The sequence below is a fragment of the Aptenodytes patagonicus genome, chromosome 8, assembly GCF_965638725.1.
Source record: "Aptenodytes patagonicus chromosome 8, bAptPat1.pri.cur, whole genome shotgun sequence".
Lineage (NCBI taxonomy): Eukaryota > Metazoa > Chordata > Aves > Sphenisciformes > Spheniscidae > Aptenodytes > Aptenodytes patagonicus.
In genome coordinates this window covers 9367331-9390915 of record NC_134956.1, presented here as the reverse complement: position 1 = coordinate 9390915, position 23585 = coordinate 9367331, and the positions used below count along the sequence as shown (strand labels likewise).

General features: G+C 38.7%; 1 protein-coding gene across 3 annotated transcripts in view; it reads right to left on the bottom strand.

Moving 5' to 3' along the window:
- The window catches only part of CACNA2D3 (calcium voltage-gated channel auxiliary subunit alpha2delta 3), a 479723-nt gene that overhangs the window by 261137 nt on the left and 195001 nt on the right, over window positions 1–23585 (bottom strand). For all 3 annotated transcript variants that reach the window (XM_076346275.1, XM_076346276.1, XM_076346277.1), the window contains exons 6-8: window positions 12933–13064; window positions 11443–11503; window positions 11200–11350 (exon numbers count right to left, since the gene is read on the bottom strand). In XM_076346275.1, coding sequence (XP_076202390.1) covers window positions 11200–11350; window positions 11443–11503; window positions 12933–13064 — 344 coding nt within the window. The remainder of the gene's footprint in view (window positions 1–11199; window positions 11351–11442; window positions 11504–12932; window positions 13065–23585) is intronic.

Genomic DNA, 23585 nt, shown 5'->3' with positions numbered 1-23585 from the left:
ATTGAAAATTGGACTTGATTGTTTACATCTTTTAAACCTTTCAACACAGGTCAAATTAATACAGAAGTACCTTCAAAATTCTACATTAGTTGAATAGATAGAGTTTTAACTTAATTCCTCCTCTCATTAATTTAATCTACTTTAGAAGTTATCACCGATCAAACTATAAGGCCTTTGCATTTAGGCTTTAAGCAGTTTCACCCTTTCACAGGCATTAAGTGAATCGGATCATCTGTAGTAAACAACGAAAGATGACACGTTAAGTCAAAAATAATCAGGAAAAACATTTCATTAGATTAATATATGCATTTACTCCCTTATTCCTCCATCTCACTGGGAATAAAAGAAGCCTTACAATGACACATTACAGAATGCTGCTTAGACAAGGTTCTCTCTCACTGCAAGTTCTCACTGTCTCTGCCTGTAGCTCTGAATTTGTTCTACTCTCTTCAGTTTAACACCACTCCTTTCTCTGCACCTATGTCTAACCATAGACCCCTGCAACCTGTTCCACTTTGGACACCTGTCATCGTCATTATCTTAACAGTGCACTACTCACCACACTCGTAATTACCTAATTCCCGTTGCATAGGGAAGAGTGTTTAATTTGAACTGCATCAAGTTATTCTTGAGGCATTGTGCTAGACTCAGTCCTCAGCTATAAGGAAACACAAACCCAGAGTAACTCCACTTACTATTGCTGGTTATACAGGCTATTTACATCAGCATCAACATAGTAATTGGTTGATTTTATAGAAACAAACAAAAATGCTTGAAAGATATTTACACGTAATTTCTGCAGCAGATTTGCATGATTCCTTAATTATTTTATTCCCAATGTTATTCCTATATATGAGAGCCTGTGGACATATCTATTGCTCTAAAGGTAATACAAAAAACAAGGCAGACTTCTAGAACACTTCAGAGTCACCGGGAGTGTCCCATGTGCATCTCAGTGTCATAACAGTTTATTGATCTGATAAATGCTATACTGTCCCCTGTAGTTTCTCTCTTCAGACTGCTTTCCAATCTATCTCCTGACAGTCATTGCAAAATAATAATGCCAAATCTACACAGCATCTCTTATTATAGGCCGAAGTCAAGACTATATTCCATTCTGTTGTAAAAAAAAAAAAAAATTGAAAATCTGTAACAGACACGGATACACCAGCTCCTACTCCGAAGCTTTTTCCTGTCTTCACACAGTTTTATTCAGCATGTTCTTTAATCAATATACTTTCCGGTTAAGCCTGTTAGCTCGATTTCCATAGCTGTCATTGGAAACTATATTAACATACATACTTTTTGTTATATGATACCAAGCACAGTGTCTGTAATTGGCCAACATGCAATAAAATACTAAAGTCTACCTGTCTCTCAGTCATAGTCTCAGTTTCAAACATCCGCATGCAAGCAAACTCAGAATTTCCTAATGCTGTAGTAGTACTACAATTTTGTTTTTCCAGGCCTATCACCACCAGCAAATAGATGAAACAACTTCCTACTCTATCAGACCTTGCATCTAAGTAGCATAATTTCAGTCCATTAGATTTCTGTAAGATTTATTTTAACTACTATTTGGAGTAACTCATACCATCAGGCTATTGCCATAGACATGTAACTTGCATGTCTGCTAGCTGCTCCATAACCCAGACAGATTCCCAGTAGCTTCCCACTACGCCTTTAGTGTTATTCAGTTGCATAGTATAAAGGATGCCCACACTTTCACAGAGAACATGCTTTAAGACCCCTAGCAGCCCCATTTTACAGAATCAACCTACTTCAAAAAAGGATGAATAAAAATGTTCATTCTCACAGAAACAGCAGGATTACATAGATGGCACGTGGACAAAGCACTTTCATTGTCACTATGAACATAAGAACACAAATATTCATCCTTCTGAAACCCAGCCAAATTGTGACACTATTTGCATTTGTGGCATCTAATTCACCTTGAGATTATTACTATCAAAAATACGTTAAGTAATCTGCTATGTATGGCAGAAGAAACTGGATTATGCCAAGGTGTGTAAATGAGTATTTTAGGTAACAGTGTTCTATGGATAACAAGCATAACCTGGAAGCGTTCTGTTTGTTAGCAGTTCTTCCTCTACTGTACGGATACAAAAGAAAGCATAGTAAGAAAAACCTTTCTATAAAAGGGTATAGCAGCTTCTGACAGTTTGAATTCTTGCAAGGGTGCATTTTTATGATCTATTTTAATTTTTATACTCTTTGCTAGTTGTATACACTTTTTTTCTTTTTAAAAAACACAAATATGAAGAGATGGAAAAATTCACTGGACAAAATTATTTCAGTTCCAAAAGAAATTCCCAAAACAGCAAACATCTGCTTAAGTCCATGAAAACTGTAGAATTCTGATGCAACATGTGAAAGCATTCAAGCAGTGTGTGCTGCTTAAACTAGCAAATCCACTTGATAAGATCTTTAGCGCAACTGTCAGCTTCTAGTAAAATACCCAACTTGTGCTTCATAGCATATATTCCATTTCTTTCTCCTTGTCATAGTGTGTTTTGCAGTGTTACTTGTGATGCCTTTCTTTTAACTGCGCCAAACCTTTGAAGTGACATTACGGTGGGGGTCTGCTACAGGCCACCCGACCAGGAAGACTGAGTGGATGAGGCCCTCTATAGACAGACAGGAGCAGCCTCACGCTCACAAGCCCTGGCCCTCACGGGGGACTTCAACCACCCCGACATCTGTTGGAGGGACAACACAGCAGGGCATAAGCAATCCGGGAGGTTCCTGGAACGCGTCGATGATCACTTCCTTCTCCAAGTGGACCTCGTTCTCGCCAACAAGGAGGGCCTGGTGGGGAATGTGAAGCTCAAGGGCAGCCTGGGCTGCAGTGACCACAAAATGGTGGAGTTGAAGATCCTTAGGGCACTGAGGAGGGCGCACAGCAAGCTCACTACCCTGGACTTCAGGAGAGCAGACTTTGGCCTCTTCAGGGATCTGCTTGGCAGAATGCCACAGGACAAAGCCCTGGAGGGAAGAGGGGCCCAAGAAAGCTGGGTAATCTTCAAGGATCACCTCCTTCAAGCTCAGGAGCGATGCATCCCAACAAAGAGGAAGTCAGGCAAAAACGCCAGGAGGCCTGCATGGATGAACAAGGAGTTCCTGGACAAACTCAAACACAAAAAGGAAGCCTACAGAGGGCGGGAGGAACACAGAGAAATTGTCCAAGCACCCAGGGATCAGGTTAGGAAAGCTAAAGCCCTGACAGAATTAAATCTGGCCAGGGACATCAAGGGCAACAAGAAAAGCTTCTATAGGTACGTTGGGGATAAAAGGAAGGCTAGGGAAAATGTGGGCCCTCTCCGGAACGAAATGGGAGACCTGGTTACCCAGGACACACAGAAGGCTGAGGTACTCAACGATTTTTTTTCCTCGGTCTTCACCAGCAGGTGCTCGAGCCTCACTGCCCAAGCCACAGAAGGCAAAGGCGGGGACTGGGAGAATGAAGAGCCACCCACTGTGGGAGAACATCAGGTTCGAGACCATCTAAGGCACCTGAAGGTGCACAAGTCCATGGGACCCGATGAGATCCATCAGCGGGTCCTGAAGGAACTGGCGGATGAAGTTGCTAAGCCACTATCCATCATATTTGAGAAGTCGTGGCAGGCCGGTGAAGTTCCCACTGACTGGAAAAGGGGAAACATAACCCCCATTTTTAAACAGGGAGAAAAGGAAGACCCGGGGAACTACAGGCCAGTCAGTCTCACCTCTGTGCCTGGGAAGATCATGGAGCAGATCCTCCCGGAAGCTATGCTAAGGCACATGGAGGACAGGGAGGTGATTCGAGACAGCCAGCATGGCTTCACCAAGGGCAAGTCCTGCCTGACTAACCTAGTGGCCTTCTAGGATGGAGCGACTACATCAGTGGACATGGGAAGGGCTACAGATGTTGTCTATCTAGACCTCTATAAGGCCTTTGACACGGTTCCCCACAACCTCCCTCTCTCTAAACTGGAGAGGTATGGATTTGATGGGTGGACTGTCCGGTGGGTGAGGAATTGGTTAGATGGTCGCATCCAGAGGGTAGTGGTCAACGGCTCAATGTCCAGATGGAGATTGGTGACGAGTGGCGTCCCGCAGGGGTCCGTATTGGGACCGGTACTGTTTAGTATCTTCATCAATGACACAGACAGTGGGATCGAGTGCACCCTCTGCAGCAAGTTTGCAGATGACACCAAGCTGAGTGGTGCGGTCGACACGCCAGAGGGACGGGATGCCATCCAGAGGGACCTGGACAAGCTTGAGAAGTGGGCCCCCGTGAACCTCATGAAGTTTAACAAGGCCAAGTGCAAGGTCCTGCACCTGGGTCAGGGCAACCCCCAGTATCAATACAGGCTGGGGGATGAAGGGATTGAGAGCAGCCCTGCCGAGGAGGACTTGGGGGTACTGGTGGATGAAAAGCTGGACACGAGCCAGCAATGTGCGCTCACAGCCCAGAAGGCCAATCGTATCCTGGGCTGCATCCAAAGAAGCGTGGCCAGCAGGTTGAGGGAGGGGATTCTGCCCCTCTACTCTGCTCTGGTGAGACCCCACCTGCAGTACTGCGTCCAGCTCTGGAGCCCTCAGCATAAGACACAGACCTGTTGGAGCGGGTCCAGAGGAGGGCCACGAAAATGATCAGGGGGATGGAACACCTCTCCTATGAAGAAAGGCTGAGAGAGTTGGGGTTGTTCAGCCTGGAGAAGAGAAGCCTTCGGGGAGACCTTATTGCAGCCTATCAGTACTTAAAGGGGGCTTATAAAAAAGATGGCGGCAAACTTTTTAGCAGGGCCTGTTGCGACAGGACAAGGGGGAGTAGCTTTAAACTAAAGGGGGGTAGATTTAGACTAGATATAAGGAAGAAATTTTTTACACTGAGGGTGGTGAAGCATTGGCACAGGTTGCCCAGGGAGGTGGTGGATGCCCCATCCCTGGAAACACTCAAGGTCAGGTTGGACAGGGCTCTGAGCAACCTGATCTAGTTGAAGATGTCCCTGCCCACAGCAGTGGGGTTGGACTAGATGACCTTCAGAGGTCCCTTCCAACCCAAACTAGTCTATGATTCTATGAAGTGGAAAAGGGAGAAATTCCACCCCCCTTCCCCACCACCTTATCAGCAATTTGAACTCAGTTCTGCAGCTTTTCTATGACATTTAAAATTTTCTATTTAGTGAAATAGCTTCCTGATCTTGAAGCAAAAGGTTGATTAGTAACTGCTGACTTTGCCAGCAATACCCAAGTATAGATGTCTTGTTAATTTACCTCAGTAAAAGCCTGCATTTTGCTTTTCAAGAGTCTTGCATTACCCTGTTCTCTTATATTTCCTAGTGTTGCATAGTTCCATAACCCTGCACATGACATCTTTGCATGTTATAGTTGTAATAGCTGTGATGCAATAGCTGAGAGCACTAATACGTGTGCAATAGCTGCAAATAGCTTGTGTTTTGCTGAAGGAGGGAGGGAGAGAAGTAAAAACCAATTACCTTCCTTTCTGAGCTCCTCTTCTAAAACCTCGGTCTACTTTCAACTCTCTTGTAATTTCAACATTTGATGACATTGATTTTAATTATTATTTTATTTAGTTACATTTATCTGTTTTATTAGTTCACATTATTTTGTCACTCTAGTTATTTCTTTGCACAACATGCATAAAATAAAATGAGTGGGCTAAAGTCTAAACTAGGAGGAACCATACAGCTAGTTAGTTGCTGACCTATATTGTATAATCAGATACTATTCATATTCTGAAAATGTGAGATACATATGGTTCTAGCACATCTACACAAGTAGTTTACATTTACCTTAGTATTTTTCATATTTATCCTTTGTCATATTTAAGCTGTCTGGAGCAAGGTCCACAGAAACAAATTAAATTCACATTTTATTGTGCAACAATACACAGATAAAAGATTTCACGCCATGTTAGGCATACTCAGATATCCCATACAGCCTAACCTAAGATCCACCAGTGAAGCCAATCCAGAAAAGGAACCAAAGGAATTGATATTTCCAAAGTTCCACTAGTGTTACCATGCGCAACAAGTGGCACACAAGCTCAGCCCTCTGCTTGGAGCAATCATGGAGGTTAGCAATTGGCTGCCTTTCTCTTTCTCAGCCTGCTCACACACTAGCTGTGCAGAATCTGATTATTCAAAAAGGCTGAAAAGTAAGTTTATCCTTAATCTATTCTATATGACAACAAGGACTCCAAAGATGAGACTACACAGAAACCATTTATAATGGAAAATTCTACAAATTAAAAACAGGGAACTATACTACTGTTCTTTGAATTAACAAATACTTTTATTCTAATCAAGTTTGCTAAAATGGTGTGACTAAAGCATTAAAATTAATTTAACATTCTTGGCTTAGTTAATATTTTGTTAATTTAATGTAGAGTTTACATTTTTATAAAAGCATTTTAAAAATTTCAGCATTCGGCAAAATTAGTACTCGTTTTATGATAATATTGTTAATTTAATGCATGACTTGGAATTATACTTCAAAGTGAATTGGAAAAATATGCCTTTTCTCTTGTTGTTGCAGGCATCTCTGTTCACGCACCAGTGAACTGACCTTAAATTTTAACATAGGCAGCACAAAATAGCTCTTGTATTTCAACAATTTTTTGCAATTCAATCATCTAGTCCATCAATTTCAGATAGATTTTGCAACAACCTACCCATGAAAGCTAAAATGGTTTTTAACATCATCCTTTTATGTTTATTCTCTGGAAAGACCTGCACTGAATTCTGCTTTCTGCTATATATACATTAAAAGTTTAAAGTATATTTAGTGAAAAATCAAATGGATATGAAACAACCCAGCTAATGTACTGCTAGTGGCTTTTGGGTTTTGTTCTTTCTTGGCTGGGGTTATTTTTGCTATCTTTCTGCATATTTCTAAGTGTTAATTGAGTTTTTAACGATGTTAGTATGTAGCGACCATAACTCCCATTACAGTTAATGAGAATCCTAAATGTCTTTTTGTGTATGGAATACTGAAATGCATAACAGCAACCTGAAAAGCAAATTGAAAAGCTTTAAAACTTTTTGTACAGTGAAATATTGTAAAGGGAGAGTAAAAAACTACTAGAGTTGATGACCACAAATTTTGCACAAATGCTTTTCTGACTTCACTTTTTCATCTGCTAAGTTCTGTTTCCTCTTCTTTCACTGACATAGATACTGACTTCCTCAATGCTCAATTCCTTTCCATCCTTGACCCCCACTGTCAACAGAGCCTTGTATTACACTAGTCCAGCTTCTCTAACCTCATATTCTCTTTTGGCTAACTTTAAAGTGCTCTTCCTTCTTACTGTAACAAACACAAAAGTTTCTCATCTGCTTGTGTAACCCTTCCACTGCCTTCATTCTGGCTGTTGCTCATCTGTAAGTCCTCTCTCACATCTTTCATCACTATTTTCCTTGCATTTCCTTCTTTTGCCTCAAAATGCAGGCATGCTTTAGGGTTCTCCCCTCTTGTCAGAATGAAAGAGAGAGGAGGGAGAGAGGAGGGAGAGAGGCAGGGGGGGCAGGGGGGAGAGGGAGGGAGAGACTCCTTAACCTATTTGACCCCTAATTCCTGACCAAGTTCCTCACAGAAGTCTTCTGTTGCAAGTATTAATCCATTAATCACTGTGCGTAATAAAGCCATCCTGACAATCACTCAGGCTCAAAACTTTCGCTTCATCTAGTAAGTGTATTGTTTGTACAGATTTCCCACATAAAGCTCTTATTCTACCTCAAATTTTGGTCTGGGAAGAGAAAGAGGTACTTGGTCATTTGTCTCAGGCTTCCAGATGTCCAGCAGTCCTCACAGAGCAACAATTTGGACAGGCCTTCCAGAAGAACAATCGGTGTGAGCAAGTATCAGCTGTGTGCTATGTGAAGAGTAAGTCTTCAACATTTAGGCACAGCGGATCTATTTTTTCCACACACTGCACAGCTGGCCAGTTCTAGATACAGAGACTTGTTATATATGGACAGATCTATGTTACAAAGGGGATTTCTCATATGGACATATGTGTATCTTACCTTCAAATGAAACCGCTTTCATATCACCAGGCTCTGTCTAAATTATAAAGAGCAAGATAGAATCTCACTCAAACATTTGTCTATAGATAAAAGCTATACAGGATTTTCAGTGCTTTCACACCAAGAAGCCTCTTGCGTGGGCTTTGTTGTCTTGTGTTTTGATCACACTGAAACATCCTCTCCAGTCTTGACAAAGATCATTTACCCTGCTGACACTTATTCAGAGCAGTGCTTCAGAAGTATTTTTTGCTGATCATTTAGAACACAGTAACCCTGGCTTTACTGTGTACCCTCGCTATGTCTTCCTCTAATACACCAAATTTTAAAAGGAGTTAATAATCCAGCCCCAGCCTACCTATGCCATTCCTCATTGAAAATTCCAAGCAAACAAATTCTGTGTTTTCTTTACATTACTATTTTTTTGCCTTGTGAGACAGCAAGGATTATATTGTGACACTTAGTCCAAAATAATTCCTTAAAAACTCTTCTTCCAAGATACCTTCAAGGTGACAGGACAGCACTTTACCCACTCATTGCCACTCCTGTCATGGTCTCCTTGTTTTCCCCTGCATTTCTGCAGTACCTCTTTCAATGCAGTGAATAATTTCAGGTTCATATTTGCATAGTAACTAAACCATCAGTGTCCTAATGAAATTGAACAGCTGAGGTGGTAAGAATAAGATCGCATTCTCAGTTGCTATTTCTACTTCTTTCAACAAATAAACGCATGTTCATCCTAAAAGAGAGGAAAGAACCTTCAGATGAAAAAATTACCTCAGACAAATGCTATAATTACCACAGTAATTACGTATCCTTCTAAATATTAAGAATTTCTTATTCTAACCAAACTACATATTAGGTGTAAGCAGGAGAGAGCTGCAGTGGCAACCTGTGTGGGAGAGGGCCATGAACTGCCCTGTGCTGGTCACAGCCGGTTCCAGCTGGCACCAACACCAGTTTGAGCAACCTGTGAGGCGCCAAAACTGCAGCAGCAAGCCTGAGGAGGCTGCAGCATCCTTCACGTAAAGAAGCAGCCATCAGGGGCTGGAAACATTTGGAAACACAGCTGGAACAGTGTCATGCTGAAAGGGGTGCACGTCTGGACACCGTGGTCTGCAGGTGACCCGCACCGGGGCAAGGACACCCCCGAGGGACTGCGGCCATGGGTGACCCAGGCTGAGGTGGGGACACCTCTGAGGAACTGCAGCCCATGGGTGACCCACACTGAAGGGAAAAGCAAAGAGCACGAGAGAAAAACCAGTCAGCAGCAAAGAGCGGCAGTAAGAAACGAACAAGCACAGAGCTACTGACAGAAACCTATACAGGACCTCGACCTCCCACACCGCCCAGCACCTCACCCAGGAGACGGGAGGGACTGAAAATGGCAGCGAAGGTAAGGGGTGCTGAGACCAGGGCGCAGGGAGGGGAGGTGTTGGACAGAAGTTGAGCCCGGGCAAGGGGGAGGAAAGGCTCAACTGGGTGTTTCTTTCCTTTTCTCAGTCGCTGAATCAGTGATTAGAAGTTTGTGTTAATTGGCAATAAATTATGTAAAAATTCTGTGACTCCATGCTGTTTTACACACAGCTCAGTTCATTTTCAATTAAAGTCTAAATTTAAAAAAAAATGACATTTAGTTATTTCATACTTGCTTTTTTTGAAGTATTTACACAGTATTTCTGCTGTATTACTTAGGCAAAATCATTACTTTGGATTCTAGTTACATACATTTTTACATTTTTTTGTTATAGATGAGCCTTTTGGTTTTCCCAAAGTAAAAAACTTCACTTAAAAAAACACTTATTTTTTTTATTCCTACATCATTCACAGTAACCGTCATAACTAGTGATAAACACAGAGATTATACACCGAAAAATGGCTGGTCAAGTGTCTTAATAATTACTTAGTTGAAACATTCTTTCAACTTACAAAAGTTATTTCGATTACAGTTAAACATAATTTTTTTGAAGGGCAGTAAACCTTTTTTTTGATACAGTGTGTAATTATGTCTTTCTACTACATGAGTTTCTGCTAATTATGCAATTATCATGCAAGGAGATTAATATGAAAGATATTCTGAACTAACTGCTCACTGTTAAAAATGCAGTAAATGCACATATACTTCAGGCATATATACTTCATTCTCCATACAATCTCAATGATTTGCACTGGTGTCACTGGGGTCATTTATTTTAGTACACAAAGGGCACCTCCCTCGTAGCAAAATAAGGCCAAAATCATCCTTAACATTCAAGAGTTTGAAGACATTTTTACTGTTTATGCGTATGATAAAACCACATATTTATAAAGTATTAGCAAAAGAATATCAGCAAAGGAGAATTTATAAAACCACCAATTCCTCCTCTCCCTCTCCCCCTCCCTCCTCCCCCAGCCAAAGCATAGTTTTGATGTCAGTTTTGGACTTTTTAAAGCCATCCTTACCTACATGATTAATCCCATTACTCTTATATACTGTAAAACTATCCTATTGTCATAGATTTAAAACATGTACCTGTACCATGGAAAACTAACTACCATACACAAATAACAGGAACTACTGATCATCTAATTTATAACTGTTAGGAAGCACCAGTAATACCTCTGCATGACTTACACATACATTTCAGATGCACACTGAGGAAAGTATGAACAATGAGGAGCTATGTTGGCATTTTATCACGCCACACAAGCTTCAGCAAAAGCTAAGATCTGGTTCTATTAATTCTTACATATTAACCATTTTGCAACTTGCACTGTACTGAAGAAGCTGTGAGGGGGAAAAAAAAGGGGGGGAGGGGGGATGGGACAGGGGAGGAGGACACACCCCAAAGTTAAAAATTAAGGTAATGTAGAAAGTTCAGGCAAGCTACAAAACAGATTACTATTCTTTGCAACTCCCAAAGTCAAGACAAGTTGTTTAAGGGGTTTCAGATTGCAACTCATAGAAAAACAGTTTGAAAACACTGTCACCTGAAGAAGTTTTCATTGGAAAATCAAACTATCTGTCCAGTTGGTTCAGATGTCATCTTATATCCATCACCTGCCTGCAACATTTTTCAAGTGTATTGTGTGATGTAAAACATGACAGATAGCAACAAATGATGGAAGAAAAAAAAAAAAAAAAGAAGAAAAATCCTGAGACACTCACAGCAATTATATTGAAGAAGTCATCATCTCCAAGGGTATCCAAAATAGATGAAACTGTCTGTTTTGCAATAGTCAAGCGAAGTCCTTTCATACTGCCACTGACATCTACTAAAATTACCACATCTTTTGGAGAAGTTGCTGCCTGGATGTACCTAAGACAAAAGACAAAACATCTTGTTCTTCCAAATACTGAACTTTTCTTCTTTTCAAATTTCTTAAACACTGGTAGTCATCTATTGCCTACCATTTTCTGTTTCTGCAGTCAAATGCAATGACTCCATTCTCATCAGGTTCCCATTTAATTCCTGTTTAAAAAAAAAAAAACAGATAAAAAGATCAAATTACAACATTTTCACAGTACCTATTCAAAATGTATCTGTGGTATTGGGGCAAAGTGGCACTTAATGGAGTTTCATAGTTTAATCTAACGTGAAATGGTGTTATAACATAGGAAATGCTGTAAAAATAATTTAATAAAATAGGGCCACCAGAAACAACATTTTTTTCTCACTCTTTTTTAGCCTACCTTAAGGTGAAAGCCTCTTCAAGTCTACCGTGTTCATCATATGACTGTCACTAAAGTATTGTCACACTTGGTCATTGATGCTGGCAAGCTTTATCACATGCTTGCCAAGTCCCTTTCAAACCTTGAGCACTTACTACCCATGGCTGATCTCAACAGGTCCTGTTATACTAACTTCTTCACTCACGGGTCATACACTTGATGTTTTGTTCACAGGAAAGGTAATATCTCCCAGTTGTGGGTCAAAAGAAATATGATAAAAACATCTCCAAGCAAAAAAAATTGACAGGGCAAACCTTCCTGCTTTTTACACTCGTTTTCTAGCACAAAACAAGAAACAGCCTTTAAAATAAGGACTGACATTTTTTCTACCCCTGAAGTATCATGGGGCTTGAGAACTGAACTATAATCTAAAACTAACGCAGATGTAGTAGCCATTAATTTCAGTCACTTTCAGACATACAGGCTTACAGCAAACTTGCTCACATTAAACTTCACAAGTCACAAGACTTCAGACTTAAAAAAACATGGGTTGCTAAACCATGTCAGCCAAAGGAACCGTTCCCACTATGGGCCTGATCCAAAGTTACAGAAGCTGAGGATCAGTTTATTTAGCTTTTTAGTTTATTTAATATGTAGTAAATTTAGTATGTGATTAAACATAAAACTTAATAGGTAACAATATATATTTTAACCTATTTCTATAGAAATAATACAAGTGATCTAATTGCATTTTATTACAACTGGTGTGAAAGTAAACTTTAAAACAAGGTTTTGAATCTTTAAATGTGAACATGTCAGGCTAAGTGGAAGTCTAAAAACTGACCAATAAAGTACAATTAAGTCTTACTGTATGCATCGATAGAGCACATTATTTAAGTTCAGTACTATATGAAGGGTCTAATCCTTTTGCGCTCCTTCTCCACAGTCTGTTTAGAAGCTATTTTTCATATGTGGGTATATGTATATCTGAATAGGAATTTATACGAGTACATGCATTATCTTGAGGGCTTCACCTCCAAATGAAAATTGGTAGAAAAAACTTAGAACATTGTAAATGTTAATTAGAAATATCTCTCTCTGAAAACTAGATGAAGTAAAATCAAACCTGGAAGTATCTGTGAAAGTCATGATTTGTGACAATACTCAGTGGAAATTTGGAGCCATAGCATCTTTATTGCATTTTAAGTAAGAACTCATATTCTTCTTACCTGGATATTGTCTGAAAAATCCTTTTGCACTTCCAAAGTACTGCCAGATGAGAGAAGGGTCACGATCAAAATTATCAACAAACACCTTATTTAAAGATTCTGACCAATAAACTCCATTTACAATGGCTGGATCTGGGGGGGCGGAAAAAAAACAGAGAAAAGCGATTTTCCCTAAATAGCATCCCTTGAACTCTGTCATCTTCAGCTTATTCAGAACCCAAAAATCTAGTGACTGCAAACTACTGCAGAACATCTTTTGGTTTCCTTTGTCAATTAAGTGATTCAAAATAAATGATACACTTAAATAATGGAAGTATGGTTAAAATACAGAAGAGACACCAAGTACGGTTTTTTAGATAAGTTAAAATTGCTCATTAGACCATCTATCTGGAACTACTGTACCACTTGTTCTGGAGGACATAAATGAGTGAATCTAATAATAGACTGTTTACTCGATTTACTTTCCCTAAATGCATAGAATGTCTCATGGCAACACTTTTTTTTTTTTTTTTTTAAATCTTCAACTTGGTAAGACCATTCTCACTATATCTGAAATTTCACATGTGGGAACAGAAAGTGAAATAGCTTTTATTTCACACTTCAATGAATTATGATATACGTGCAAACACAAAATCTCATGACAACACTAATCGTTATTTGGAAAACACTGAACCCAGATTTCACAACAAATACCTCATTATTTTTGATTCCCATAGAAAGAGAAATACAAAGCAAATCCTCGATGTTGAAAAGAAATTATTTCTATTTAAAACATCCCCATCTATCAATTCCTAAAAACCCAGGCTGCCCAAGTATGTTTTTAAGATGCAGATTTGGTTAGATAGCGGGAAATCAGAAATAAATGAACATATCTTAAAAAGTTACTCAATTTCAAACTGAATCATCTTTTTGAAAGATGATTAAGACAAACAATTAAGATATACTATATTCCCAATTCAATCTGTATGTGAAGTCAGCAGTACAGAAAGGAAAAAACAGAACTAAAATCACAGATGTATTATTTCATTTGTAAAAGTGTGCATACATGAATACACAGTAACATTTGCTCAAGCATTTGAATAATGCTTCCATTAGCTTGCAAAATAATGTCGCTGTACTGATTTCAGAAGACTGCTTAGAATGTGATTTTAATGGAGTGGAAAAAAGGTGAATTGTTATCTTTCCTTACATTCATCAAGAAAAACAGCAGAAAAAGGGAAATGTCTCAGCTACAAGTCTTTGAATGTTGCTTTCATCTAAATATTTAGGTTGACATAGATGGACTGCTGAAAAAGCAAGGCCAACAAAACAGATGTTGTTTTTAAAACATGTCTCATATAGTTACTTGTTTCTCCTGAAGATGAAATATACATTTAAAATCTGTCCAACCAGACACATATCAAACAAACCAATGTCACTAGTCCAACGGTACTACTTCAGTTTTGCCTAGCTGGCAAAATCCATTGCCCCATTGTTTCCAAGTCTGCAGTTACTCCAAGAACAAGCTGTGATTAAGACATCACTAATTAACTGTCAAGACTGTCTATCCTGGGATCTATCATCAGTTTGTAAAAATATGCTCCTATTTCAGCACCCAAAAATTTTGATCCATTGTTCAGCACTTAGACATTACATGAGAAGTGAAACACTAAAATGAGAATCCTATTCCCAGTCCACTGGAACTTCCCAGTACTAGTTCGAATATTGTTATCCTGGTTCTGCCTCTATACACAAGTTCTGGTGGAGTATCTGAATCACTAAAAAGCACAGTGGCATTATAGACTCAGCATTACAATATTGAGATAAGGTGATAAGTTTAAGTCATCTTTGAAAAGAGCAACATAGTTCAGAGGGTTGGTTTGGTTTTTTTTTTTTCTTGGAAGTGTTGCTAGAAAAGCCTGTTTAGAGGAAAAACAAGGAACCTTTCCTCAGCCTCTAGAGAACAATAAGCTCTTCATATACCCTTCAATCATCAAGATTAGGGAAAAGCCAAACCAATCAAACAGAATAATTCTATCTTAATTTATATTTAAAATAAACTGTAGTGGTTCTTAGCAACTCACATTTGGATCTCATTCCAAGACTGCACATTGTACCTTAGTATTTTATAATATCATCAGTTCATCAGATGTCTTCTATTCTGGATTCCTCAGAGGCTAATTTTTAGTGCCCTTTCCCAATGAATCTGTGCTATAAGTGCTACTCATATAAGCAGAACCTTCACTCTGCCTCCCAACCCAATGATAATTTTCTTTAAATTCTGTACACACTCCAGCTCCATAAGGTCAACTTTAGTTGTCCACCTATTAAGCTCTAAACTGAATGTGAAATCCTTCCAGTGGCATTTGAAAAAATGTATTTCTATAAAAAAATACATATATAAAGCTACTTTAAAAATTTTCATATTAAAATATCCATGCCACCACAGCAGTGGATTACTTTTTTTAGCCACTTAACATGTTTATATATCTGTACTACAGATTAGAAAACTCCATGGAAATATAATCAGGAATTTTTCCTTGAGCATGATTGGTTGAGTCTGCATTCTGCATTAGGTTGACAACACTAATCGCTAATCATCCAAATGCCGATCACCATAAACATTAATCCAGTGATGAAACTAATAGGAATCTTTTAGCTAAAAGGAGCATTAAGCAGGCATTTTAAATAAGAGGGCACAATTAAAACGTGATCTATGATGACTGGGTTCCTTCAAAATGAAACCCGGTGAGAATTCACTACCTTCCTACACCCTGCATATATATTACACTGGCTGCTTTTTTTACAATATACCAAAAGTTACATTTTATGCATCAACCATTTTTATAAAAAAGCAAATAAGGTCACACTCAGTTTAATCCTTTGAATACAAAGAAAAGTGAAGTCGGGAAAAAATTTATTTAGAGTACAAAACTGCAAGCCTACAGACTTCACGTGGAAATCACGCGTCTTTACTGGCTACTGTATCTTCAGGCAGAACGATTTCAAACCCGAGCTCCTTGTTCTGAATTTGATGATGACTGTTATGTGGATGCATCTCTGTCCACATGCACCATCCTAAATACAACTGAGTTTCTGACCATATATCCTCATTAAAACGTTACACACTCATCTTCTAATAACCTATCTGTTAAGCTTGTAGTTCTGGGCAACTTCCAATTTTAGTAATTACACTAAATTGTTTAAATTGCCCCCATTACTTCATTTAGAAACAGTATTCTTAAGTTTTTATATTACTGGTGAACGTCATCTGCATCCCCAAAATAGCTATATGTCTATAGCTACATATAGTGGTAAATTAATGCTTGTGAATATTCAGAAATTTGGGGAGGGAGAAAAAGAATAAAAGATAAAGCTTAATATAAATGCAAAATCATTAACGTGATGTTAGGGGGTTCAAAGACAATAAGTGTAAATAGCTTCTGCCACCATTCTTGAAACATCATTTCTGCTTTTGCTTCCTGGCAGTAACAGCTAAAATAATTAAAATACTCCCTTTCCCTCACCTTTTAGATGGGCTGGCTTGCAATTGTATGGGATTTTGTTCCACTGCTGTTTGTGTAGTTGTTAACTGTTTCCTACTGATATTTAATATAAAACCAGGCCCCAGGCAAATAGGTACACTGACACAAATCTGAAACATAATTGGCAAAGAACAGTACAAATGCATGTAGCAATTAAGTTGCTGTCACAGATACTGCTGACCCAAAGAAATAGGTCTGAAGTCTCAACAAAGGAGATCAAGGTGTGCAGGCTGAGAGATGGGTAACAGCATGCCAAAGGTTAGCACTGTAATGAAATGTATTTTAAGTCACAGAATCCATAAAAATATCTAGAGTAGAATAAGTCTATGGAACGAAACTAATACATACATGATGCATTTTGCTTTCTTATTATTCCAGCAAGCTTTACAGAAAATAAGGGAGACCACTGAGAAATTCAGTGATTATGAAGAAAATGCAGAATACTTCTCTTTCTTGCCATATTCTGTTTTATTTCCAAGAGAAAATGTTACCAATGATCCTGGGTTTTTTCCCCTATTATATTACCATTGTAATATAATCACTAATTTCTCCTGGAAAGCTGTCAAAGATGCTGGCATCAAAAATGGTGTTCCTTCTTGTAATACCTGATGACCTCAAGGGCAGCCCCTAACATTGCAGAGCAGTAATGTCATACAACAAAGCAGTACAAGCACAGCCTACAGGACCAAGCACTGGAAAAGGAATACAAAATCCAGCATCCTTTTGGCTCAAAGATAGCAACAATATTAGCTTAGTGTTGATGCCACTGACAACATATTTAGTCTGGTCATATTTTAAAGAATAACAAAATCACATACTTTGCTGGGACATACACCAACAATCTAATAATTATACTACTCAACACTAATATGAATGCTTTTCAGGGTGGTCCAACATATTCAAGAGCTGGGGCTGGATGCCAATTTCGGCAACTGCCTTTGCTTTTTTCTCTCTCTTCCCCTCCCTCTGCCTCCACTGGGTAATGTGTATGTATCAGCTCACAGATCAAAGCATGTGGCCATCTGTAGACACAAAAGAAGGTGTTTGTCCATTTTGCTGCATGTCCTGAGAACCATTCACCAATGTCAGAAATCACATTCCCTCCTCATATGTATATGGGGTGGTAAAGACTTCAAGTGCATGACTGTATAGAGGCATAGCAGTAGGTATTTAGTTGTTTCAGCTTCCAACATTGCCCTAATAACATTCCCCTTCTCCTTTGAAGTGGCAGCAGAACAATTGGAGTATGGCCAGATGTGTTTGTTTATGCTGAGTTTCATGAGTGGGTTTGGGGTTTGGTTGGTTGGGTGGTTTTTTTTTTTTTTTGGGGGGGGGGGTGGGGGGCAGGGTGGCGGGGTGAACAAGGTGGTCTGAGATTCAACTTTAGTTCATTTGAAAGCCAGAATTACAGCTGCAAACTCCTCACTAACACTGTTCTGGGATAGAGATTCACTTCTGACTCTGCTAAGAGCTTGCCACCTAATGAATTATAGAAAATGTCCTGCAGCAAATCAGTGTACCTTTGAGGTCACCCATTTGGCTACCGACCTGGTTTGATCCTGCTTAACTTATCAGATGTAACAGCTAAAAGCAAACAGTATGTGGGCAGATCTGCAAATCGGTTAGAGCAAAGCTCTGGAAACAGAATATAAGCAGGATCTATGAATACAGAGCATTACTTTTTTTAAAAATTAAAGGAGGAACTTGGAGCAAAAGTCAAAGGCTTCACTTACTGTCCATCCCAGGAAGAACTAGAAAGATGCTGCCTTAATAGAGCTGTTGTCACAGAAGCCAGGCACATGGGGCAGTTACACCTATCACTAACACAGCACAGTCTAACAAAATAGGATTGCCTACCCAGCAATTGCTAAGAGGCCTTTAGCTGAGGAGAACTAAGAACTAAAGTCAAAACCCAGGAATCCTGACAGATGATCACTCCATAAATCAATGTGACCACAGATACCAGGATATTTCTGTATTTTCAGAAAAACACACTCATTTCCACATTTTTGCCGGATACGAATTGAAGACTATGAAATGCAAAAGATCAGTAAGAAAACACCACACCACACAACTCTAGGATGCCAGGGTGTGAATGAAAGACAGGGCGAACAACATGAAAAACCACTGCTAGAAACAGTTTTCCAAGTAGGAAAGAGAAAACAAATGCTCAGAACATAGGAATTAACCAAATTGAATAGTGGCCCTATATGCACTGCAATTTCATCACAGAAGCAAAATTAGTCTTGAATACTGAAAAAAAGAGCCAGTTCTGACACATGGCAAGAAGAAATTTCTGCACAGGCTGATGGAACAGTGACTATCACTAACCAGGAAATCTAAACCTCTGCAAGTGGCAGGGCAGGAAAAAGTGTCATGACAAACAATACAGGAAGCCAGTGAAACACACTGCAAATTAGAGGAAAAGAAAGCAAACGTGCTAAATGAAGCCAACTGTGCTGTAAAATGTTTTACGCAGAACATACCAAAAGGGACAATTTTAGCAGAGCTGTTGTCAAAGTGATATATAACAAAGGCAAGGCACAGCCTTGGAAATAAAAGTCATCTTTATGGAAATTTCTCAAGGACAGACCTATTCACAAATCTTTACAAAAGCCGTTTAAAACACAAGACCACGTAAACCTGTAAACTAATGTTTCACGAGAAATGTCTAATTCCTATTGCTCAGATATTCAGAGAGACACGGAATTATAGAAACAGGCCAACTTAGTTACATGACACAGTGCAATAAGGACCAACAAATAATGCTTTGAACAGGAGATGTTAAAGACCTCCTAGTTTTATCAACACATCATGCTTCTTGCATACAACAAATGGAGGCATGAGAACCTTTAGAGAGAAACATTTTAGCATGTAAAATGCATTACAGTCATACTGGGATATAATAAACTAAACCTCTACCGCTATATTCCTGGGAATATCAACATAGTACGAATGTGCAAGTATCAGATATGACAGCACACTTATCTATCAGCATGACAAGTCTCAAATCAAAGGTCCCATACTGCTGTAGTGCTTTATAATCCTTGTGTAGCACTTCTTCCTTGCACAAAAGACCGTTTGCACAATTTGAGTAGAATGGAAGTTTTACTCAAACAAAAAATAGTTGGAAAAAGCCTCACAGATATGAAAACATTCAGCTGGTTCAAAACCTCTGAAGCTAGTATTAAAACATACTGAAAACACTGAGCAGATGCACAAATGCATCTTGGGATGAATACACTACAAAATCAGTTATGGATTCTTAAACACTATTTGCTCCTTCAGGAATGTGTCAAATAAAAGCTGCAAGAAAGACACCTAGATAAACAAAGTACAGTGTAAAAATGTCTTTGTAAGTTTTTAGTCAAACAATATTTTGAAACAGTTTATATTCTAGCCAAGCATACTAATATTTGACCAGAAGAGCAAGCCTTCTTTTCTCCTCTTCACACAACACAGATCCAAGAAAAATCAAAGGGTCTGTGTTATGTAGCAAGATGGAGAGACAAATTATTACTGTATTCTAAAATAGTAGACAAAATGAATAAAATGTATCTTTAAACTTCTATGATTCTTTGTCAAATGTCAATCTTCTCTGCTCCATACTAAACAAAAGCTACAATTTTTACATTTGCTATACAACCATTTAATCAAATGTTTTTCCATATTCAATTCTAAAGGTTTTCAGAAACCAGAACTATTACATCGATTACCACTAAGTTTACAGATTAAGAATGCTTTTCCAACATAGTTCATTGAGAAAATGAAGTCTTGAAAAATCTTTAAATAAAGCAAAACAAACTGAAAAACAAATAAAACTCCCCAATGCATTCCTAGCATATAAACTCAGTCCATTAAAAATAATCTTGTATTGAATCACGAGGTTTTTTTCATTAATATATTCCACACTAAAAGATACCCTGGGTACTTTTCTGTTTGCTATTTTAAGTCAGTAACAGAACATATCCTGATTCCCTGATTGCTTTTTCTCATTAATATAATGAAATAAACACAAGTAAGGAAGGTTAGTGCTTTAAAAGAGAACAAACCAATTATAATTCATTTTCATTATTTTTTTAAAGGTATATTACTATGGGAAAAGAGGGAAACAGTTTGCACACCAGAGGCTAATGATGAGCAAAAGCCTACAAAAAATTCTCCACAGACACAGATAGAAAGTGGAAATAACTGCTCTCAAAGAATAATTAAGCATACAATACCAATAACATGTTTAGTGTATAATATATATGTTTACACACACACACACACCCTGTATATAGCTGTAGACAACAGATGTACAGAGAGTTGTTTGTTGTTGGTTTGGGTTTTTTTGATAGGCTCAAACCTTTCTTCGGGTTACACAGTGATTACACAAAAAGGGAACAGAGCACCAAGAAAACCTCAAAAACAATGTTTTTCCAGACTCAAAACACAGAGAACAAAGGTAAGGAGGAGGACACCTTGTACATTTAAAGTGACTAAATTTCTTTGCACTTGGTGCAAGACAAAGGCAACTGCTTTTGGGACGGGACAGGACAATGATGCCCTACTTGATGTTTCTTAAACCTGCTTGGGTGGAATTTATTCCTATTGCTGCTGAAGGAAAAAGAATCATGAATCTTTTTGCAGACACACGCATGAAATAAATAATACCTGGCTTTGGGCACTAACTTCTGCTCCAAGTAGGAAACCGATCCACAAGGTAACAAAAAAACACTTCAGTTTGACAAAAAGGAGGAATTATGTTTATAAATTAGTTTTGGAGAAAGTGAATTTCAAACTTTTATTAAATTTTAAAAATGTATGTCTAAATGATAATTCATACCATTCCCTTTTTATCCTGCAATATAACATATATTTCATGTAAGAACTTTTCACCATTGCATTCCAGACTGACCTTTCAAACAAGCAATATGTTACCGACACAGCTTTAAAAACCAAATGCAGCTGGATGAGGCAACACTAAGCTAGTCCAACATGTTTAGCTGTCTCCTTACTGGTTCTGCAGTTGTGACTGTCTGGGGACAGATTCCATAACTTCAGTGCTGAAATGCTTAACGTTTCTTTTTCATTCAGTGATGCTAATTGTAAACAGGTAAGAAGAGAACTTGCTTCACCTTAAGGGATGCTTGGGTAAAGTAGGTAATCCCTAGGATAATAAAAAATGAAGCTGAAATAACTTAGACTTCTTTTCAGGTAAGCACCCCAAACACAACATGCCTCCAAATCAGAGATGTTGAGAGTATGGACAGTAATAGTGCTTGGGTTAAAACTAGTTAAAAAGTCTCCGTTAATTGTAGATTAAAATGTACTCTCTTCAAGTTCAGTAAATTCACTCCGATTCAAAGAAAGGTTGCCATTGCCTTGCTTGTTCTTCATACTCTCAGCCTACTGATGCTTTTGCATTTCATTTACTTCATTCTTGAAAATTTCATCTTTGTAGTCCACACTCCTTCCCTACAGTTCAAAGGGTTCACATGCCATTTCTCTCATCGGCCATTCCAATATAACATCCCTCAAAATAAAACAGGTGAGTTGCAGCAAGTGAGGACAAAATTCAGTTTGAACATACAAACCTGAGACATTTTCTAGAGGTACTCAGTGGGACCCAGTGTGAACTTACGCTCATGGAACTTGAGGCAACAGACCTCCCTGCATTCACACTGAGCCCACTTACACATATACCCAGGTACGTGCAGTGCAGGACCATACTGAGATACCAATTCCAGTGCTGGAAGTCACAGAGCTGAACTAGCATGGCAGCAAGCATGAGCTAATGAGGAGCCTTATAGCAGGATTCATTATCTGCAACTCCACACTCTGCAGTAGCCTTTTAATGCTCTCAGTTGAGCTCCAGTGCGTGCTGAGGATATGCTTTTGTACATTCCTATATGAGTTACCTAGTACCCAGGCCCAAGTGGACAGGAATAACAGGATTAAACAGCTGCTGCTTCCAACCCTTCACAATGACAGCTAAAACGGTAGCTCCACAGCTTCTAATCAGTCATCAGAGAAGTTAATACTCATCAGAGACAGTAATACAGATAAAGGAAAGATAAAAGAGGAGACAGAATAATTTTCTACCATTATAGGCCAATGGTAAATTATTGTCACTTTCTTGCCCCTGGAAGCAACAAGGAAGTAGGGGAGGCATCATGATTAACAGAGGTGTCTCAGGTCAAAAAGCCTCTTAATATTATACCTGAGAGAGTCTGCATTAACAAACCTTCACTGGTTCACATTTGTCAGAAGACAAAGCCCAACCCCAAGTAACTAAGCAACAGCTGCTGAGTAAGGAGTGGTAGAGAATAGGGCTTTTTAGAGGAAAAACTTAATGTTACCGTGTAGCCTGTATCTGACATCTAGTTGCCATGGTGATGTGGATGTATTAGGAAACACACAGATTAGATCCACAGCCAGAGACAGACAGACTAGGATACAAGAAAGATAAAGCACAGTACGCCCCTTACATGGTGATGCCAACATTTCCAAAAGGCTTGCTGTTAAAGACAGAGAATTGAAAAAAGAAAAAAAAAAAAATCTGCGAAGCTAAAGCCCTTTGCAAGAACAAAGCAGCAGCCTGAGTAGACTCTAGGAATTGGATCTGAGGCAGAATTTGAGCAAAACCAGATGGAACAAGTGGAGAAGTCTGGGCATCTTTGTCCAAGAGCCAGTAAGAGTTAAAACAAAGAAATATGGGAAGACAGGAAATTCTCTGCAACCTTGACTAAGTTAGACTAAGAAAGTTCCTTTTAAATTAAACAATGACCAAAGTTAGGAAGACAGTGCAAACACTGTCCTACAGATCTTAAAATGTGAAGACAAACAATTCAGGGAAGGATTTCAAAATACAAATATAGTGGTCCAGGACAATATGTGGCCATAACTATTTAAATAACAACTCCAGAATGTTGAATTTTCAGAAGCATAGTCCATAAAATCATATACGACAGTGACAGACAAGATTTTATTTCTTAATTTCACACCTTGCAGGAAAAGGGTTTTACATATCTGCTAGTTGCAGATTATAATCTTTCTGCATCACTTCAGAAATGAATTTTTTTGGTTCTAATATTCTAGAAAATAGGTAATCTCAATTTTGACAGCCACTTGGAAGGCATTGATA